Source organism: Crocuta crocuta, unplaced genomic scaffold (genome assembly GCF_008692635.1).
Source record: "Crocuta crocuta isolate KB4526 unplaced genomic scaffold, BGI_CrCroc_1.0 scaffold518, whole genome shotgun sequence".
Classification (NCBI taxonomy): Eukaryota; Metazoa; Chordata; class Mammalia; order Carnivora; family Hyaenidae; genus Crocuta; species Crocuta crocuta.
This window is the reverse complement of record NW_027530514.1, coordinates 485,406-506,796: the sequence shown is the minus strand read 5'-3', so window position 1 is coordinate 506,796 and position 21,391 is coordinate 485,406. Positions and strand designations below refer to the sequence as shown.

At 36.9% G+C, this 21,391-nt stretch overlaps 2 protein-coding genes across 2 annotated transcripts in view; one reads left to right on the top strand and one right to left on the bottom strand.

Annotated features, from left to right (window-relative positions):
• The window catches only part of RIMS1 (regulating synaptic membrane exocytosis 1), a 478,148-nt gene that overhangs the window by 426,550 nt on the left and 30,207 nt on the right, over positions 1-21,391 (top strand).
• Positions 12,774-13,709, bottom strand: LOC144234095 (hepatitis A virus cellular receptor 1-like). Its single transcript, XM_077767236.1, is given in 3 exon segments — positions 12,774-13,011; positions 13,013-13,162; positions 13,164-13,709. Coding segments are annotated over 3 exon segments (897 nt in total). The 3' UTR covers positions 12,774-12,810.

Sequence of the window (21,391 nt, the reverse complement as noted above, 5' to 3'; positions counted from 1 at the left end):
AAAAAAAAAAAAAAAAGAAGAATCAGTGCCTCTAATGAGGGATAGCAAGATCATAGTAGGAAACTTTTACCTTAAAAGTAAAAATTTACTTTCATTTTGGCTCTTTGACTTTCTGTAATGCTTCATAACAATTCTGTCTTCTCAGGGAGCATTCGTTATTATCTCTTTAAATCTTTTTTGAGTAAAGACTGAAAAACATTATATTTCTGTGGAGAAAAACAATCCACTTTTATAAACCATGTAATTAATTTTAAAAATCTAATCCAAGTTATAAATACAGAAACATGAAGGAAAAACAGCTGATTTCAAATGTTTTAACATAATGAATTACATGTATTGACCGGGATAAAAAAAGCATATTTTTTCCATATTTTTAAATTTGGCCTAAGTACAATTACAAATATTGGTTTTAATTCCCAAGGTGTAGGTGGCCTGACTTCCGGATTCTTTGGTGAGAGTTCCTGAATCAAAGTGGCTCTGTAATAACAGGTCTGTTGGCTCCCTTCTGCTCCTGGTGCTGGATGCGGAAGCCATCTCCTCAGTATCTCTACCAGTGTTTTTCAGTTCCTATTGAGCATGTCCTAGATTCTCTGGCCTGGATAGCACAGTTTGACAATTTGGTGCACATCCTTTTACTCTGTAAATGGCTTAATGACATTACTCAAAGTAATGCCAGTTGTCTGTTCCTTTGTTCTGCTTTTATATTTCATAGTTTTCACTCATTGCATACCCCCTAGCTAAGCATTTGAGAAAAGCCTATACCTTTTAGAATGCTGCTGTGAGTATTCTTCAGGGAACACACAAATGGAAGGCATTTTCCTTGCCCTCAAATTGTTTACAAGCTCTTTTTTGACTCAGTAAAAGGCAGAGGGCTGTCTTGTCTTTTTATAGAAATTTACAGTTTACAGAGCCTTTCAGGCTTACCATGTCATGAATGCAAAATTATTGAAACTCTTAAAATAAAAGCCTGATCATATTAAGAAAAATTAGGAATGAATTAGCTAAGGAAAGATTCCTGAGGAACATTAGGTTTAAATATAGTATAAACATATGTTCTTTAGTCCTCAAAATTTCCATAAAATTTAATGTATTATTAATAATTTTCCTTTCTTTCCATTCAGGAAATAATTATGAGATTAAATACAATTGTAAAGAGCCCAAACATTTCAAATTTTATATACATATCACCTGAATTTTAATCTTTAAAACAGTAGCTACTATACTAACATCTGTCTGGGTCATTCTCAGTTATGTCTTATTCCCTTCTCTAAGGTAAAAGGAAGCCATCATTTTTGTTTTAAATTTTCCCCTTTTTTTCTACCATTAAATCTTTGGGTCAGTAGTGCCTGAAACCAGCAATTGTTCCCCCCACTGAACTTAAGTTCCCACCTAACACTGGCAGTAATGTTTATGTGGTACCAAACATTTCATTTACCCCACAAATATTTATCAAGTGGCTATCAGTAATTAATACGAATGGTGAATACTTATTCTTCTATAATAAGCTTTCTTATCCTTTTTGTCATCTAATATATAATACTTCTTAGTATAAAAGTATAATTATCTGTATTTCCATTATCTAGAGAAAACCATATTTCAGCCATATTATGTGACTGGTCCTGTGTAAATTACTTGCTATGCATTATCACATTAAACCCTCTCAACAATTCTGTGTGGTTGCTACGAGAATTTATGACATACAGTCATTTTCTCTGGATTTTCAAGGAAAAAACAAAGGCTGAGACAAGTTAAGTCACTTGCCCGAAGTCATACATCAAGTAAGTGGAAGAGAGAATTTGAATCTTTGTCTGTACTCAGAGTTTTAGTGCTTGCTCCAGGCTGAATATTTGTGTCCCCCTAAAATTCATGCATCAAAACCTAATGGCCAATATGATGGTGGTGGGTCCTGGTGGGGCATTTGGGAAGTGACTAGGTCATAATGGTAGAGCCCTCATGAATGAGATTGGTGCCCTTATAAAAGAGGCTCCAGAAAGCTAACTACCCTTTCAACCATGTGAGGTCATGGTGAGAAGACAGCCGTCTACCAGGAAGTAAGTCCTCACGAGACACCGAATCTGCCGGTTCCGTGATCTTGGATCTCCCAGCCTCCAGAACTGTGAGAAATAAATTTTTGCTCTTTATAAGACACCTAGTTTATAGTATTTTTGTTATTGTGCTACATGGTCTGGGTATGTTTAAAGTACTGTTAATTGTGGGGAGCCTGGGTGGCTTAGTCGGTTAAGCGTCCGACTTTCGCTTAGGTCATGGTCTCGCGGTTCGTGGGTTCGAGCCCCGCATCGGGCTCTGTGCTGACTGCCAGCTCAGAGCCTGGAGCCTATTTCAGAGTCTGTGTCTCCCTCTCTCTCTGACCCTCCCCTACTCACGCTGTCTCTCTCTCTTAGAAATAAATAAAAATTTTTAAAAAATAAAATAAAGTACTGTTAATTGTTAGTTAAATGTATAATTATCTATAAATATCCAGAATATCCAGTGTCAGTGGTTAGCATTTTGTCATTTTCATAGAAATTTATATAACTAGAAAAATACTTAATTTGGATTTCATTTTCCTTACAGGGAGAAAGCTATATAATATATCTTCAAATAATTTTATACACTAAGACTAATAAGCTAATGCACCCCACTATTTTTTTTCTTCAGTGCTATGCCTTACCATATTATTAGTCCTATTTTACCTGTCAGGAAAGTGAAACAGAGAAAATAACTTGCCTGAGTTCACACTAGTAAGAACAGAGCTGGAATTTGAGCCTAGGAGTCGAGCTACAGAGTCTGTGCTGCAAGTGGGGCATGTCATCAAAGCTGGCCCGGGAAGTGACACTGTCAGCCAGCATTCTGGCCCCAGGACCATGATACCGTCCTGCAACTCCAGCTGTTTGGTGGACTAGATCCTAATGCTGTCTTAAAATGTGCAAAGGCTCAAACACAGTAGGATTGTATTTCTTCTTCATTTAACAAAAAAGGAGTTTGTTGGGCATCTCTGGGTTCAATAAATTCTACTAGGCTTTTCTGTAGAGAAGAGAGTATGTTGAGAAGGGATCATGTATCAAATTATATAGTCTTCTCTCAAAGTAATAAGTCATGTTCAGAATGGTATTCCTTTTTCTCTGAACCATGTCACTGCTTTCTGAGCACTGAGGAGGTTATCAAAAGAAGGAAATATTTCCTTGAGATTAACTGAGGATGAGTTGTAAAAGAGAAGTGAAGCAAGAAGAGAGATAAAAGACTGTTGTGTACATCCGTGTGGGAGATTCCCTGTGGCCCATTTTGTCCGAACTGTGTATAGTGAGGCACCAGCAGAAGAATGGTGCCGGGGGAGAAGGTAAGAGGGGAGTAAGGCAAGTATCAGGCAGTTGTCTACAAGGTTCTCCTAACAGTGCTAAGTCTAGAACAAGTTAGTCATGTTGGGGAGAAGATGGGAAAGTGCAATAAGCAAGTCATTTATATCTCGAGGACTGCTACTGTATGCATATAATAGAAGTAGATTCATTTGTTCTGTTCACTTAACTGATTCATTTATCCATAAAGATAAGCCTAATTTAATTATTTAAAAACTAATAAAGGCTGACTTTATTGGATACTTACTGTGAGCCAGACTAGCACAATTCTAACATTTTAAAACAGGTACCAACCATTGTTATCACCACTTTTTAGATAAGGAAACTCAGCTCAGAAAGATTAAATAATTTTCTCAAGATCACATAGCCAATTGCTAGTAGATTCTGTGTGCTTAACATTTCTATTTTTAGTCATGATACTATGCCATTATCCTCAAGTAACTTGATAAATTATTAGTTAAAATAATTCTACCTGCTATAATAATTGACATTAAAATATATAGCCTCAAGTTCAATAAAATTCTGTTTATTATTCATTTAAGAATTTGGTCAGATATTCATAGTTGACAATCCTCTCTCTTACATGTAGTGGTTTGGGCACCCAGTCTCTTTACATTTTATGCTTTTTTTTATTATTATTATCTGAGTCCGTGTGGCAGAAGAATAAAAGGAGAATGGGGAAGGTATATCTGCTTCTTAAAAGCCTTGTTCTGGAAGCACCACGCATCATGAATCACATGACCATGCTTACATGCTAGGCATGGGGACTGGGAAACACAATCCTGGCTTAACAACTGCTTAGTGTCAATTTTATACAATGGACCTGAATGAGCAGCTGAGTGGTTCTCATACACATGACTTAAAATTTCTTTTGTTTTATTTAATTAAATCCTTGAAGAATTTAAATAATTTTTTCTTAGTAGAGTCTGAAAATACTGGCTTTCTTATGTTATTTTAAAATTCATGCACTGCCACTGTAATCTGAGAGCCTCTTTATTCAAAGCTTGTCAAATTCCAAAACTATCCCCATGATTGCTATTCATTCCTCAGTTTAAAATTTTCCTGGCCTCTTCTGACTCTTGCAGTCCAAATTTCTCTGTCCTATACCACATAGAAGCCATTTCTGTGCTTTTTAAGACAAAACAAAATTAAAATTTGTGCATGCCCAGCATTCATGAGTCTAATAGACTTCGGTGAAGATTGTATTGGGAGCAAACAGGAAATTAGAGGGAAGGAGGTGGTTTGAAAGTGGTTATAATCACTAGGCACACAGTATTTTGCCGTTTTTTCTTCTCCTCTCTTACTACTCCTCAGTTATTTCTCCTGGATTCTGCCAATATCTGTAATGATGAACAAGTATATTTATGTCACTCTTCAAGTTACTCTATCAATACTAATTTATTTAATCTTCAAAACAGACCTATGAGGTGGGTTCTACTATCATTTTTTTCTGTTGGCCTGTGAGGAAGCTAAAGTAGAATAAGTGGTGATTAGCAGAGGTAAGATTTAAACCTAGGCTGTTTGGCTGCAGAGTATGTCCTCTTAGCCACTGAATTATTCTGTCTCTCGATGGAGACAGCTTCTTCACTAAGGAAAATTCTGGTACCAGCTCCTACAGTAGGATTCTGTTTTGTTAAGTTTACTTTTGACATTAAGCTAATTTTTAATCCAACTCTTAAGTACTTGCTATAGTTAAAATACTTGTAATGATCGCATAGCACTTCTTATACTTCAACAAAAATTTAAAAAATTGTTATGCAATCTCGCAGTGGATATTACTTATGCTTTGTTCCTTAGATGCTGTATAACCCACGCTCAGTGTTAGTTCCTAAGAGTGCTGAAGTTACCATTGATTGATTGTTTTAACTCTAAGAGATTTACCTGTAATTTTTCCTAGTATTCTTTTGCTGATTAGAATAAAGATTTTGACAGATGTACTTAGTGTTGTAGAGCTTGTATATGTACACCTATAAAGCACACAGCCACATCCCAGTGTACTTGGCAAGTTCTTTAGACTCTTTGTGGGCTTATCGCACAGGTCAGGGCCCAGAAGTAAGTCCGCACACCACCTGAGATCTCTGCTGCTGCTACTTTGTACATGGGATCCAGCTATCAGTACTGACTTTTGTTCTTTGTTATGAAAATTCATTGTTTTTTGCTCAATGGCACGTTCAAATAGTAAACATCTAAGGAAGTTCACAAACCTTTATAGCCAAATAGGAAGGAGAAAAATTATTATGTGTTGTGGTTATGCATCCAGAGTGTCACCAATCAATTCCTAAGATAGACAATACAATATGGAAAGAATGAACACTTTTACTTTGGATGCTTAGCTAAAGCTTTGTTTTAAAATTTTAAATAATAATTATGTGTCACTTTATAATTTTTGACAGCACAAATATGAGTCTTAAGAAAACTGAGGATATTTTCTGGTCAATCGATGCTGGATTTCATGCCGTCTACAAAGTTGACACAGTTCAGTACTTCTACATAAATCCTTTAGTGTTACAGTTTAGTATGTCCTTTTTAACATTAGTTTATTGCAAAGGATTTTCTAGGTGTAGATATTATCAAACCTTGATTTTTCATAAACAAGAGAATATATGTATTCACACTTCAAGTACCTTAAGCAAAAAAAACCCAAATTATAATGGCATTATAATTTATTTGGGCTTGAAAATCTTTTTTTCATTCTTAAAATTATTGTTCCTTGTTTTTTTTTCTTTATACACAAAAACCTAATTCTTTTATTATTATTTTATATGAATAAAGATTAGTGAAAATGCCATTATAATAAACAATTGGTTTTTCATACTGATAAATTGTGCAGCAGCTATGGTCTCAGGTTAGAGACTGTCACTGGATATTTCCACCTCTCAGATTGCATGACATTTTCATGACTGTATATGTCTACCGTCTGTGGTTTCCCAGTAGTTGATTGCTATGGTTAAAAAAAAGCTTGGGTTTTCTGTGTATAGTTTTCTTATATTTCAGTTCTGTACCCATTATTTATATCCATTTTTTTCTCCCCCTTCAAGGGAATTGAGTAATGAACATGAGCTCAAATATGCTAATAAAACACTTTTGACACTCTGGTTGATTCTCAGAAGATTATATGGATATGTCCTACACAGTTCTTTAGCTTGGTCTCAACACTCATTAAGGAAATTGAGTATCATCATTGACATAATTCTTCCACATAATCTGAAAGATGATCCCAGTTCAACATACCAAGCCATCCTGCGATACCTCAGAGATGGTCTGACATTTTATATCCAGTGAATTGTCATATTGATCTCAGTGTATGCCCATTTTAAGCTGATTCTAGACCTTAATGCTATCTTCACAATATAACTATTTCCTGTCTGTGAAATACATGAACTATGAACAACTTTAACTCCAAATCACCGAGCTCCAAAAAGATTTGAAATTCTGTCATTTGCCTTCTGGAATTTGGAAATGTGCTGCTGGGAAAGAGAAAGAAATGATCCATGTTTCTCAGACCTTTCCACTGAGTCACTTCTAATGGCAAAGGAAAGTAGCATCTCTCTCCAGAAGGACTCAAACAACAGCCAAACAAGAAGGATTATTTGAAGTCATGAGTTTTATCTTAAAAATTAATGAGACTTTAGCCTTTCACTTACTACATACTCATGTTCATTTTACTACAAAATTTTCCAAAATCTTCCAGTAAATGTAAAAGGGCATTCTTCTCAAAATTCCGTGTTTATCACTTATCTTCAAATATTCTCTGAAACACTGCTTAACTCCTTCCAGGAACATAAGCCATGGTCTTAAGGCCAGATGTCCATATGTGTGTTAAACGGCAGATTTTCAGTGCAGTTCATGACTATAGAGTAAAACACAGCTAATTGGACAGCAGAGATATCAAACCAGAGATAATCATCTAGCACCAAATTCCAACTGTCTGAACATATTCAGTAATTCACAATGAGTTCAGTTTGGCTTGTAGGCTAGAGAATAAAGATTCTTTTCCCTGGGTACCCCAGAGATCCAGGTCTTTAGCCTTTCTGGTTCTCAGTTACTCTGATGTTTAGGCTCAACTACAGGTTGAGTGCTCAGCACTTTGAGCTGAAGGCTTCCTGTAGCAGCCTGAGAACACCCTGCAGAGCAGCCCTCTCTGCTCAGATGAAGGACAGGTTTTACTAGGAAGTGGTGCAAGTACAGGGAGGACCACACCAGCTTCCTGGCTGGGAGAGGGTACTTTATGGGTAGAGTATTTTCAAGTATAAACAGTCAATGTACAGGATTGTTCTGTAAGTTAAGTATGTTGACTGAAGATGGACTGAACTGAGGGTCAGCAGGCCTGGGTTATAGGGCTCCCTCTTCCAGAGACTAGCCATGTGCCCTTCCACAATGTATTTCAGGTCTTCAGCCTCAGTTTTCCCAGCAGCAGGATAATAGCAATGGGTTTTACATGGTCTCTACTACTACCAAGCTGTATAATTTAGGGTTCTATCCATTTTTCTGTATAACCATGACTTCAATCCAGATTTTCTCTACTTGAGTTGTATGTATATATAATATTCACTTTTAGCTTTTCTCTAAACCTGAAACAAAATTCACTAATAACCATATGTCATAATTTCACTTTTCTGAAGTTGGTAATTGACAATTATTATGCTAAAGGTCATGTCACATTTTAATTTTTTTCTAAGCACAAAAGTATATGGAGTCTGATTGCTTACAGAGATTGAGAAATCAAGGAAAACAAACCACTCGTGGTTTTTATTTATTTAAGAGTGATGCTCAACTCCTTTATGTTTCACTTGTGTGTGGCCACAGCACAGCAGCTGCCTGATAGGAGACCGCTCCCTTTCAGCCATGTCACCACCTTGGCCCCTACAGCACAGTAAAGGACCAAAACACTTGCTGGATGTGTACAGTTATATAAACATGTTCTTCCCTTGTGCCCCTCATTCAACCGAGTGAAGAACAGAAAACAGTAGTGCTAATGTGGATGATAAGAAGTATGGGCATCATAAAATGTAATTGAAAAGAATATCATTAAAGACCATGTCAAAAAAAAAAAAAAGACCATGTCTAACAGACAAGGTAGGATAATGAAGTGATGGAGAATTTACAATTCTGGTGTAAGGATCATCATCTCAAAAATCTTTCAGTCAGTGAGTCTTTTTCCTAATGCAAAATAAAGGTATAAGTTTGTATGAGAACTGGAAGAAATATTCAAAAGTGGCTGCTGACATTCCAGAATTTCTGGTTATCAAAGCCTGCTTTGATAAATTCAGGAGAAATTCTTGTTTTCAAAACATTAAACTTAACTGGAGATTATGTGGGGACAGATAAGGAAAAAATTATTTAAATATAATTCTCTGAGAAATGAACACAGAAGAGGAGCCCATTAAGTTTCTCAGAAAAGAATATCAGTTTTGAAATAGTTTAATGAAAGCAACATTTTAAGATAAAAAGATGGAGAGAGAATATAATTAATAGAGTTTGGGGGGGGGCACCTGAGTGGCTCAGTTGAGCATATGACTCTTGATTTTGCATCAAGTCATGATCCCAGGGTCATGGGATTAAGCCCCACATCGGGCTCTGCACTGAGCTTGGAGCCTGCTTGAGATTCTCTCTCTCTCTCTCTCTCTCTCTCTCTCTCTTTCTCTCTTTCTCTCCCTCTCCCTCTGCCCCTCCCTCACATGCCTGCTCTCTTCTTTTTTTCTCTCATGATAATGATGATGATAATAATAATAATAAAATAATTTTTTAAACAGAGCTTGGTCCTTGAGAAGGCGGAAGGGAGAGATGGTATCAAATTAAGGTAAGAAGAGAGACCCCCTTTGTCCTGTGGTAGGAGATGAAGAGAGAAAATTGGATATGGAAGTTTAGGGGCTCTATGATGTCCTTGCACATCAAGGCTCCAACTACCTGCCTATGTGCCACTGAAACCCATAGATAGGTCTTTAGATAAAACACTAAGTGTCCTTAGCGTGCATAACAGAGCCCCAGCCATAAATATCAGATGAGTTGAGACATCGTAACCCTAATCTGCTGCCTAAGCCATTTAGAAAGCCCCTCAAGGTTTCGCCCACCACCCATTCTTCTGTGCTCCCTGAGCTTAGTATCCACTTGAAGTTAAATCATTAGAAAGCAATTTACCTTTTTACCCCCAATGAATGACCTTCCCAAATATCACAGAGCTGGCTAGGCAAATCTTTAATGACCCTTCTTAATATACTGAGCATTTCAGGTAGTAGTGTCCATGGAGTCACCAGAACCTTCTGAAGGCAAGGACATTATATTTTGACATGCATTTAGTTTCATTAAATGTATAAAATAGCAAAGGTTGCATGACTAGTTGACAAGAATTTTCCTTCAAGGGTCATGTGAAATAAATAATGCTCAGAGGGTATAAATCAAAAAGGTAAAGTACTTTTCCACAGTCGGTTCCAAATATATGTTAATGTGTTGTAAAGTAATTGTCTTCCCATGAGCACATATCTGAAAGAATTTATTGTTAAAAATTATGAAAATGACCCAGTATACAAAATATTTGTCTTCCTAATTTTCTGGAAGCATCTTATATTCTTATATTCTTCTATGTCAGCCTTTGCATATGACACTAAATGTGCAATAGTTTCATATATTTTTTAACATAATTTGTATAAAATTTTTCCAGGTGTGTTTGCCTTAATTGCAGTGACTGGGCTAAAAAAGAATAATTTACACATCAGAGTTTTGTTCACCTTCCAGGTTCAAATGTGATAGCCATCCCAGAGTCCTAAGCAGAGGATTATTAGGTCTTAGTAAGCTGCTTTTCTGTACTGCATCCCTCCCCTCACATTCTGTCAAAGCTACAAGTAGCATCTAGCTTTCCTAATATTTTAACTTTGTCAAATAATAGATTATAAACACTCTTTCAGTAATGCTACTCAATGTTACTTTGAAGTTTTCATTTGTATAAGGTTAACTTATGCTATATTTTATCCCCTACCTTTATTTTTTCAAAATAAAAGCAAAAATCTCTTTTATTAATGAGCATACATTACAAATGAAACTAGTCCCAAAGAGTCCCTCATACTTTCATGTACTCCCAAGATTATCTTCACAGCCCTTAGTGAAACAACATTTCTGCTACTTCTTAAAGATGTGCAAAATTTCCCAAGTTTAAATATCTTACACCAGTGTCCTAAACCAAACTGTCAAGACAGTTTGTAGAAAATCGAACCTCGATTGTCCCCAAGCAGTGAAAATAAGTCAATATATTCTATAAGATGGATATATGCACAGAAAAGAATTTAATATTAACTAAATACTTCCCCCTCTTACCCGCTCATCTGTTCGTCCTCAGTTATTGGCAATTTTTTCTACAATATAAAGTTAGCTGAATTACCCTATATCAACTTTTCAAAAGGAAACATTCCCCCCAATAATGTACCATATAGCAAAAGACATATGAATGCAACACCATTGAAATTATTTACTGAGCACTAAATCTAAATCTTATATTATTACAAAATCAACCAAAAAAAAAAACAACAACAAAAAAAACTTTTTGCATTTCTATAGTGTTTTTCACTTTTCAAAGACCTCTCATGAGTAACATGGCATGGAATTACTGCTATATACTGACATAATCATAGGAATAATTATGCCTGATCGATTAAAAAATGTAGGCATCAAGGAACATTTGCCCTAATGGCATCCAGTGTTTCTGTTAAGAGTTAAGAATAGAACTCAGGTCCTAGTCCTAATTCTGTGTACCACCTTCTTTCCCACACATCTTCACATCGTTTCACAGAATGTGACTGGATATGGCAGTAGTCCTTGTATTCATGGGGTTCAAGCAAGTTTTGGAAATGCTGGATTAACAAAGTTAACTAGATTCTCAGAAATTTTAATGTGCCATCATAAATCTGCAGGAAGGGTAAAGAGAGCAAAGGTGTTATAAATTCCAAGTCCCAATCACAAAGCAGGTAGCAAATGTGTGTCTGGGCAGAAAAGCCGAGGACTAGGGGCTGAGGGGATGTAGCACCATATAATAGGGCCCTGACTATAGAATTCAGCTCAATATTTCAAGGTCTTTCCAGAGAAACTACAAATCCAGGCTTTCATCTGAATTCTCCATGTTTATGCATGTTGTCTTGAATTTGAAAGAAAAACACTGTAGTTTAAACAAAACTTCTTAGGCCAGGTCAGATCTTGGCTGCACTTGGAAAACCCAAGATAACATGTTTAACAGTATTATTTGCCGATACAACTTTTATTCAGAGGTCGTGTTAATTTCCTAGAACTCTGCAGAACAATGTCAAGGATGTTGCCTTTAGAAATAAACATCTTGCCTTACTCAACCACTATAGTTTATCTCTAAACCCCAAGAAGGAGTTGTTTCAGGGTTTACTCAGATTGAAATTAACATCCAACCTTGTTAACTGTTCATGTAGAAATGCCTGTGGATATTAAAAAGTCCTTATTTTTAGCCTTTGTTTTACTCTCTTGGAAAAAAACAAAAATTTCACTGAATTGTCAAAAAAAAAAAAGGAATAGTATTGGAATTGATTTGCTATTAAAAAAGAAACTCTCATCCTTCCAAAACAATTTTAAAAATCACAGTAATTTGGTGACAATTTAGAATTTTGACTGAAACTTGGTAACATTCTCAAATAACACTATTATATTTGCAAAATAACTTTTCTAAAGCAAAAAGCCTTTTAGCCTTCTCTCTTTTTTTTCTTCTATTTGTTTCTACCCTGCTTCATTCTAAAAATTAGTTCAGAGAGCATGACAATTGTCTACACAAATGCTTGGAACTATGGAACATATGTAGCAGAAATAGCATGTAATAAATCAACTGATTTTCTTGCCCAGGTATCTTCTTAGTTCACTCACTACCCTAGTTTCTTCTAACTGCTAAAATACCCACATTGGTTCTAGTGAAAGCCTTAATACCACGTATTTCCAGAGCTATGAGAAATTGGATTTACCCACAATGGCAAAATAACATTCACTTCTATTTCCCCATAGGGGAAATAAAAGCCTGTGTACCCCCATGATTTGAAAGCTTTGGGGAACCTAAGAACTATAACATTTGGAGTTCTCTGCTCTTCTTGACAGCTTTGGTGACCAATGTAATAGTTCCTCTCCTGTCTTACCAGTGAGAATTCTTGATGGATATATGATTCATAGGGTCCAAAGAGAATATACAGTCCTAAAGTATTCATTTCATGTTTGAGAGAAAGCTCTGCAATGACCAGAAATATTGTACCAGTTATAGTATAAAAAAATGGACTATATGACCAGTGAGGTTGACTGTACACAGAGGAACCAAATTCAGTCTACCCATCAAAACTGACATAATGGAATATCATTTGAAATTGACAGAAAATTCATTCTAGAGCTTAAGAGAACACTGACATGGTGATATTTTGTCACTGTCTTCTGCAGTCAAGGGCATAAACCCTTAGAGGGCTACTGGGTCTTAATCCATGATGTAAAGATTGTCCTCGATAATGTAGATATTGTCTTCTGCTCGCATACCCATTTCAGATGCACTTTGCAAAGCTCCAGTCTGAGGGTCACTCAACGAAACCAAGTTTAGTTCTTTCAGCTTGTTTCTTATGCATAAATATTTTTTGGTAATCAGGACAACCAACACAGTGAGCAATACCACAGTATTGCAGTGTAATGCAGATTCCAATGTAGAGTCCCTTACTGGTGGTCATCCATGGATTTTGTGCTAGCAACACAGTTTGATTGCTATGCCAAAGGCCATCTGAAGATAGTGTCACAGTGATATTCCCATCTGTTGGGGAAGAGTACAATGGTGAATTGGGTGGGCTGTGTTGTGCTCGTTTCCTGTGGTGCAGTAGGCTGGGTTTCTGCTGTCTGCACTGGAGAAGATGAAGTCGCTGGCTTGAGGTTCTGCATGGGTGCTGGCATTGAAGAAGTAGAGGTAAAGACCCTAGGTGACGTTGGAACACTGGTGAACTCAGCTGGCTTTATCTCCAATGACAGGGTGAGTTTCATATCATTGAACCACCCCCTGTGTTCAACACGGCAACAGGAGAGACCACGGTCCATCTGAGCCACATTCTCTATGGTCAAGGACACATTCCCTTTTAAAAGACTCCCATTTAGCTTATAACGCGGGTGCTTCTGAAAGGTTACGTGGGATCCATTAGTCCAGATAATTGCATCTGAGCATTGGGACACAGGACATGCCCCTCTGCCCCAACACATGGTGGTGACTCCATTAGCTGTCGAGTAAGTGCAAGAGAGAGTGGCAGACTGACTCACCACTCCATTCATTTGTACATAAGAAACTACAGCATCTGTCAGAAGTAGTATGGGGCTGAAGACGGCTACCCGAGGTTGCATGATGGTATCGACATTCAGGCAAGTTAGGAGGTAGTTTTCCAGCTCCTCTGGTGTTCTCTTATCACCTACCTTCTAACCAGAGCACGGTGTCTTTATAAAACATCTTCCTATTAAAACTGCTTTAAAGCATATAGGGAAATGTTAGTCAAAATCCTTATTTGTGAGAAAATACAGAGGGTCTGCAGTACAATGTTACTCAGTGTACAAATCTGTAAGTACCAAGTTACTGTATTTTTTAATGTTGATTCATTTTTGAGGGGACGGGGCAGAAAGAGAGGGAAACAGAATTTGAAACAGGCTCCAGGCTCTAAGCTGTCAGCACAGAGCCCGACGTGGGGCTCGAACCACAAAGATCATGACCTGAGCCAAAGTCAGACACTCAACCAGCTGGGCCACCCAGGTGCCCTCCAAGTTATTATTATATTAATATAGCTACTAGCTTTTTAGGTGTCTGATCCTGCCCTGGATACTTTATATGTCATTTCTATTTCTTCAGAAAACTAAGCTGTTTCCACTTTACATAAAAGGGAACTTAAGGTATATAACTTTGTTTTGTTTTATATCAATGACAGTGGTTCGATTTAATGTAAGTTTGTAGAGAGTCTTTATGAGGATAAAATATGTGTGCGTGTGTGTGTGTGTGTATGTACCTAAGGGGAGGAGAAATGGCAGTATTTTATTTCTATGTATAGTTCTCCTAACGTGCTTAATAAATATTTGACTAAATGGATTCTAATTACAAATGACTGTTTCCTATAGGTGTGATCATAATTGCCTTTATAATAAATTATATCTCCTGGCCTTAGAAATCCTCCTTATATATGGTAGTTAAAAAAAAACTATTTGGAAACTGTCTATAATTATCTGCAGTATTTGGATCATGAGATCATTTTATAAATAAAAGGAAATTTTAGGGAATTCTTTTGTAGAGTAATAGGTTTTTGAATAATCTCCTGGTAGGGACAGTGTATTAGTTTCTTATTGCTGCTGTAACAAATTACCACAGATGTAGTGATTTAAAATAACAAGAAATGAATGACCTTGCAGTTCTGGCAGTCACAAGTCCAAAACTGGCCAAGATATCAATAGTGCTGTCTTCCTTTTGGAGACTCTAGGAGAGAATCCATCGTCTTGCTTTCCCAGGCTCTGAGGGCTGGACTTGTTCCTGGCCAGCAGCTCTTTTCCATCTTCAAAGTCAGCAATGGTGGATGGAGTCTTTCTCATATTACATCTTACATTGACCTTTGTGTCTCTCTCTTCCTCTCATAAGGACCTCTAAGATTACATAGCCCGTGTCCCAGACAATCCAACATAATCTCATTATTTTACGGTTTGTTGCTAGCAAACTTAACTCTATCTGCATTCATGATTTCCCCTTGCCATGTCATGAAGTATACATTTTAGACACTAGGGACACTTATTTTTATTATTGTTCAGTGGGGGGACACTTATACTATTTATCAAAGGCCAATTTAGGTTTTATATGTCTGAACTTTATGGATAGCCCTCTTCAAGAAAATAAGTAAACAAAACTACAAATGCAAAATTAAACACGAACACACATACTTATGTATAATGAGAAAAAAAGATGACAGCAAATACATACCTCTAAAAAGGCAAACGGCATAAATATATCCCAACTTAACCCGAACTAATTTTGTCCTCAATTGTTTAATATACCCATATATGAAACAAAAGGCTCTGTGATAAAAATGCCTCTTTCAAAACTTCCATTTGTCTTGAGCAAATTAAAAATAAATAGGTGGAACCCTTGCCAAATTATGCCTTCAGAGTTTGGTTTCTAACCAAATCTTTGTTCAATTTTATTTGTCATTTTCCTTCCTTCAGTTTAGTTGTCCAATTCCTTGTGTTCTGGAAGATGTGACACAAAGAATATAGAATTTGGGGCCAGAAGATCTTGGATAAAGTAACTGTTTATTCATTCATTCAAACATTTATTAAACAAGCTAATATTTACCAGGTGCTGTTCTGGGATCAGAGTCACAAGCAGGATAGATATGATCCTTGCCCCCAGACAGACATGGGAAGGTCATCTCAAAAACATTAAATGTTACGAATAAGGGAAGGGCCTATGAAAGTGAGCCCTACAAGGGGGCTCCACCTAGACTGGTGGTAGTCAGGTTTACTTCAAGGCCTGAGGGATGAGACAAGTGATCCAGGGAAGTCACTAGTGCAGGGGAAAGGAAAAGATTCCAGACAACAGAACTGTTATGGACAAAGACCTCTCATGGAAAAGCTGATCCTAATTTTGAGGAGCTAAAAGAAAGTCAGAATACACAGGGGCAAAGGGAAAGAGCAGTGTAGGAACATTCTTGAGAGCAAGTTGGGGCTTATGACCAAGCTTAAGATTTTGGCTTCATCTTAATATAGTAGCATGCTATTGAAGAGTTCTGAACAAAAATGTGGAATGATCTGATAAGCAGATTTAAAGTGTTTCCTGTTTGTTTTGGAGCACAGGGCTGGGAAGAAGAAAAAAGCTAGATTAGATGTAAGGAAATGAGAGGATAAAGAGAAGTATTTGGAATTGAAATATAAAGACATGAGTTATTAACTACCTTCTCTTCAATAGGATTCTGGTATGTAAGCCTTTTCATTGACAATGACTCTTTTTTTGAAAATGTTATTCATTAAGCACTATTTAAGACCTACAAGAAAAGTAGAAAGCATACCTGATTGGTTGCTTTTATGGCTGAGAGACACATTCATACTGTTTCTTTGACCAGGTGTTTGCATTTTACTTCGAAGTGTATAATGAACAGTTTCCCAAATACAGGCATTTCAGGCATCAACAAATTGGTTAAGGGGATAATTGAGGAGTTAGAAAGAGTTCCTTCTCAAAGGCCTTCAAACCAGGCCTTCTTTACCGGGGTTGAAAGATTATCTAATTTAGTACTTGTTCGTGGTGGGCAAGAGAGGAATCCTCATACAGCCTCCCATTCTTGTGGATTTAACCCTCTTCTAAGACTTACCAATCATGGATTCTAATCAGGTGCATTCCTCACCAGTTTTCAAGGAACATATCTTGTCGTCAGTCCAGTCTTCTGGCACCTTTATTCTAGGTGTTTCCTTCTCCCTTTTCAAACCTGGCCATTGACCAAATACCCCTATTCTGCTTTTATTAATATAACTCAGTTTTGGATCCCATATTTTTCTGCCCTAAGATTGCCAGTGGCATAATTTATGTTTTCTGTATGGCTTTGCATATCTTTAACTTTGCCACATTCTAATGTCCCATTTGATATAGTTTCTATCTCTGCTTACTACATGATGACAAGGAAACATATCATTGGGATATGTCTCTTTGTTGATGGAGGTATAATTATACCTTTAAAAATAGTCAAGATGATGGGGCGCCTGGGTGGCTAAGTTGATTAAGCGTCAGACTCTTGATTTCAGCTCAGGTCATGATCTCACGGTTCATGAGATCGAACCCTGCATCAATCTCTGCACTGACAGTAGAGTGTGCTTAAGATTCTCTCTCTCCTTCTCTCTGCTTCTCCCCCACTCATGCTCTATCTCTTTCTCTCTCAAAATATATAAATAAAACACCAAAAAAATAGTCAAGATGGATAGCCATACAAGAATTTTCAATCTGTAGAGAATGAGTATTTGAAGTTTCTACTATTTCTTTTTCTCAAATGGAAAGTTCGTCAAGTAAAACACATCATTCTAATATTTATAAAATACTAATTATTTGACTAAGTAAGAAAAATTTCCCACATCTCCCAAACATTAAATATTTGCTGTAGCTGTCCAGCCTTGTATAATGTAGTCTGCTTCTCTTTGACAACTATATTGGTTGGGCTCCCCCTAAAAGCAAACCCTGAGACAAATGTTGGGTGTATTGTATTTGAGAGCTGACCCTAGGGAAGCACCAGTATGAAATGAAAGATGAGATAGGAAAGCAAATCAATATAAGGTATGTAATGTGGTAGATTAGTGCTCTGGCTAATTGGAGCTTGATTCTGTTGGGGTTCTCTGGGAGACAGTGTAAGGTGTCTTCCCTGAGGGTAAAGACACTAGCATTTATTCAATGACTTACATTTGTCACTGACTGAGGACTCTTTCCAGGATCATTAACTTTCTGGCCCTTCAGGCCTCCTTTCCACGTGGACCCAGCTGAATACACCAGTTGGAAGGAGCTCTCAGCAGAGACTTGCAGGTGGCTGCAGAGATATGCCATCCTCACATACAGGAGCAAAGAGTGCCAGGGATATATGGGCAGGGTACCAACAGCATCCTCTACTGTAGCCTTCTACCCAGGATCTCCACTGACAGTTGCACAGATTAGGCTTTAGAGGAAGGTACCCAGTCAGCAGGTGTGGAGCAGGCACCACCAGTTAATTATGTGCAACATGTACCAAACCACAAGTTCTATGAGGTTATCTCCACTTTTTCTAATTGGCCCAAATGTGCAGTATTTGCTTGTGGAGATCCCTCTTTTGCCTTATTTCTGTGTGCCTTCCATTCTCCATTAGGGCTTTCTGGCAGGACTTCTGTCTTGTTATTTCATCTTTGTCCAGAGCATTCCACATAGACATGGCTGCCCTCCTCTGTGAGCACCCTCCACATCACTCTGTGATGCACAGTAATGTTAAGTGTCCATCTATTTTCAAAACCCCTTTGTTTTCTATATATTCTTAATTTGGGTATCACATGGTATACATCTTGTTAAAGAGATTCTCTAAGTTGCTATATTAAATTGTTAAAAGTTCCAATGACTTCATATTACTCCTTTTGAGGCAATCTGCATTTTATTCGAGGTATAAAGTTCTCTTGGTAGGATTTCAGGTGTCACAATGTGCTATCACTCTACCACCCATCTTAAGGACATCCAAAGGAATAAAAATGGCAGCTAGAGACATGCTGACAATGAAAGACTGACTATGTGCCATTTTATTTTTGAAAGTTATGTTATGACCTTGTCCCTTTTCAATTACTCTGGTCGCAAGTTAACTAGCTTTAGTTGTGCCAACAAAGGTACCTCTCTCTATAATGCATAGATGTTTCCTCATGCAAAAATAAACCCAGATAAATACTTCAAGTTTTAAAAGAGACACACATTGTTTACCAGGTAGCATAAGACAGAAACTTTTGAGTTACATCAACTTCTGTTCCTTGCCGGTTCAATTTTGGTAACAGTCTAATTGGAATTGCAGAATATCACCTTGTAACTGTTTTGAGGCAGCTTTAGTTTAATTTGTATTGCTCTTCTCCTTAAATATATGCTGACTATATAAATCATCATCCAGACTGGAATATCTTTAAGGGTAAAAGGGGAACACTAGTAATAAATCATTAGAATAACCAGCATGAAGCATGATTGCCCTGAGTTAACCAGAAGTGTGACTGCCCTACCTCCTTTTACCTCTTCATGCTCTTGACACAGCACTGGAGGGAAGAAAACAAAAAAGCAGAACACTCTGGATTCAGATTCCTCAGTGCCATTATGGTCTAGAGGAAACATAGGGAAAACACTGTCTTGGTAAAAAAAAAATTTTTTTTTTGGCTGCCATTTTCCCTTCCTCAACATAGTGTCATGAAAAGAACTTAAGGAATTATAGGCTTCAGAGGATGTGGGCTTTGGAATTTACTTTGGGTGGGGAAAGCCTGGCACGTGGTGACAGTTTTGCCACTTACTAACTGCTTCTTAACTCTTTCTTTAGTGTTTATTCTTGAGAGAGAGCATGAGTGGGAAGAGGGGCAGAGAGAGAGGGAGACAGAGAATCCCAAGTAGGCTGCACACTGACAGCACAGAGCCCGATGCAGGGCTTGATCTAATGAACCATGAGATCATGACCTGAGCCAGAATCAAGAGTTGGATGCTTAACCAGCTGAGCTACCAAGGTATCCTTGCTTCTTAACTCTTGAGCTCCATGTCTCACCCTTGTAAAATAGAGCAACACCAATACCAGCGACTGAAGATGAGGGTTAATGAAAATGTGTATAAAGCACTGGGCATAGAGCATGTTGTATAAAAAGCACTCAACAAAGGGTAGGTCCTTTTTTTGTTCTGTGCTTTATAAACCATTTCCCTGACCCTAGTGCTTGTTTCTTTGCAGGAGGGTGGGATGTGAAAGGGTGTGAGGGAAAGCGGCTGAACCCTGTGAGTGCTTAATAAGTGCATTTTCAAAGTGATAATTTTGACACTTTAAGTGTTACATGTGTATTACAAAGGCCAAGTGGGGAGGATGCCAGAAATCAATCTGGGCCTTCCTCTTGCCCATGTAAAGCTCTTTAAACAGGTTTACCCTGGAAATCATGTATTAGCCCTGAGCTTTACTTCTCTGATATTTCTTACATAACTAGAGCAGCTACATAGTATTTTATAAAGTAAGCAACATATGTTCATTTCGTTTACATGTCTCCATCATATAGTTTGAGATTTTGTGACTATGTAGCAGTTTTCAAATTGTGACTATTTAGCAGTTTTCATATTTATGAGATGATCCAGAGTAAATTTACAGAGTGATTTTTCGCTTCATGGTCTTATAATAAGCTATAGAAAAACCACTCTTGACAGAAGCAATTTAATCATACTGTGTGTATGTGTGAGAAAGAGAGGGGAGGAGAGAGAGGCTGAGAGAGAGGGAGACAGAGATTGGGAAAGAGAAAGTAAAGACTTTGCAGAGAGCTCCGATATTCCACCCAGAGACAGGACAAGTCATTTAAACCAGGTCAAATCTTACTTGGATTTTAGTTTTCCTCTGAGAACTTAATGCCGATTCTTAACTTTTCCAAGATAAATCAGGTAAGTCTGTGTTCCACATATGAATTTACTGAGTTCTAATAGGAGTTTGCCAGTTAATTTATAACTTTTCGTAAAACTAAGACCAAAAGAAAAATTTCTGTGTTCATCTAAGCTTTCAGTGCTGTTGTTAGTTTTCAAACAAAGGTAGTGTTATACTTGAGATTACTAATAATTGAATGAAAAGAAAAAAATGTAAAAATTGTTAGGTGATGGATGAATTACTTATAGAAAGATGTTGCAGGTATATTTATAAAATTATGTCTAATATGATTAATTTATTATACTTTAAAGCTGGATTTGAAATCGAGCAGTGCTCCAACTCATTAGTACCAAAACATACATGTTAATGTTATCACAAAGTTATAGCTTTCTTTAAAACAATTTCATTTATATTTAAAAGTACATCAACTGCATTTTATATCATATAGACCTTTTACAGACAATTCAATGCAAAGACTTTATATGGACATTTATTTTAGAAATTAAGAAGTATATTTAATTTGCATTTGGAAATTATAAATCATATTTTCTATTTAGGCACCAAAAATTTTGCTTTTCATTTTGTTATGTGCAGCCAGGGACCAGAGAAATGTAACTTTTTCTGTGTGAATAACTTAGGATGACTTATATCAACTGTGTTGCTTACAATAGGTTGTACTTTTTTTTCCTAAGACTCCCTACTTATGAAGATCTTTCCCAGCAGTATTTCAGAGAAACTACTTAAGATTCTGAAATGATAAACATGTTTTAATTATCTTTAGATCAGAAGAAAACATACATGCTAAGAATTTTGAGAAATTTCAAAACAAAAATTATCTGAGACTTATTCTCTCAGATAATTTATGAGAAGAAGTATAATCTGGTAATTTATTTTTCCTAATTCAGTTTCTTAGTCACTCATATGCTTATG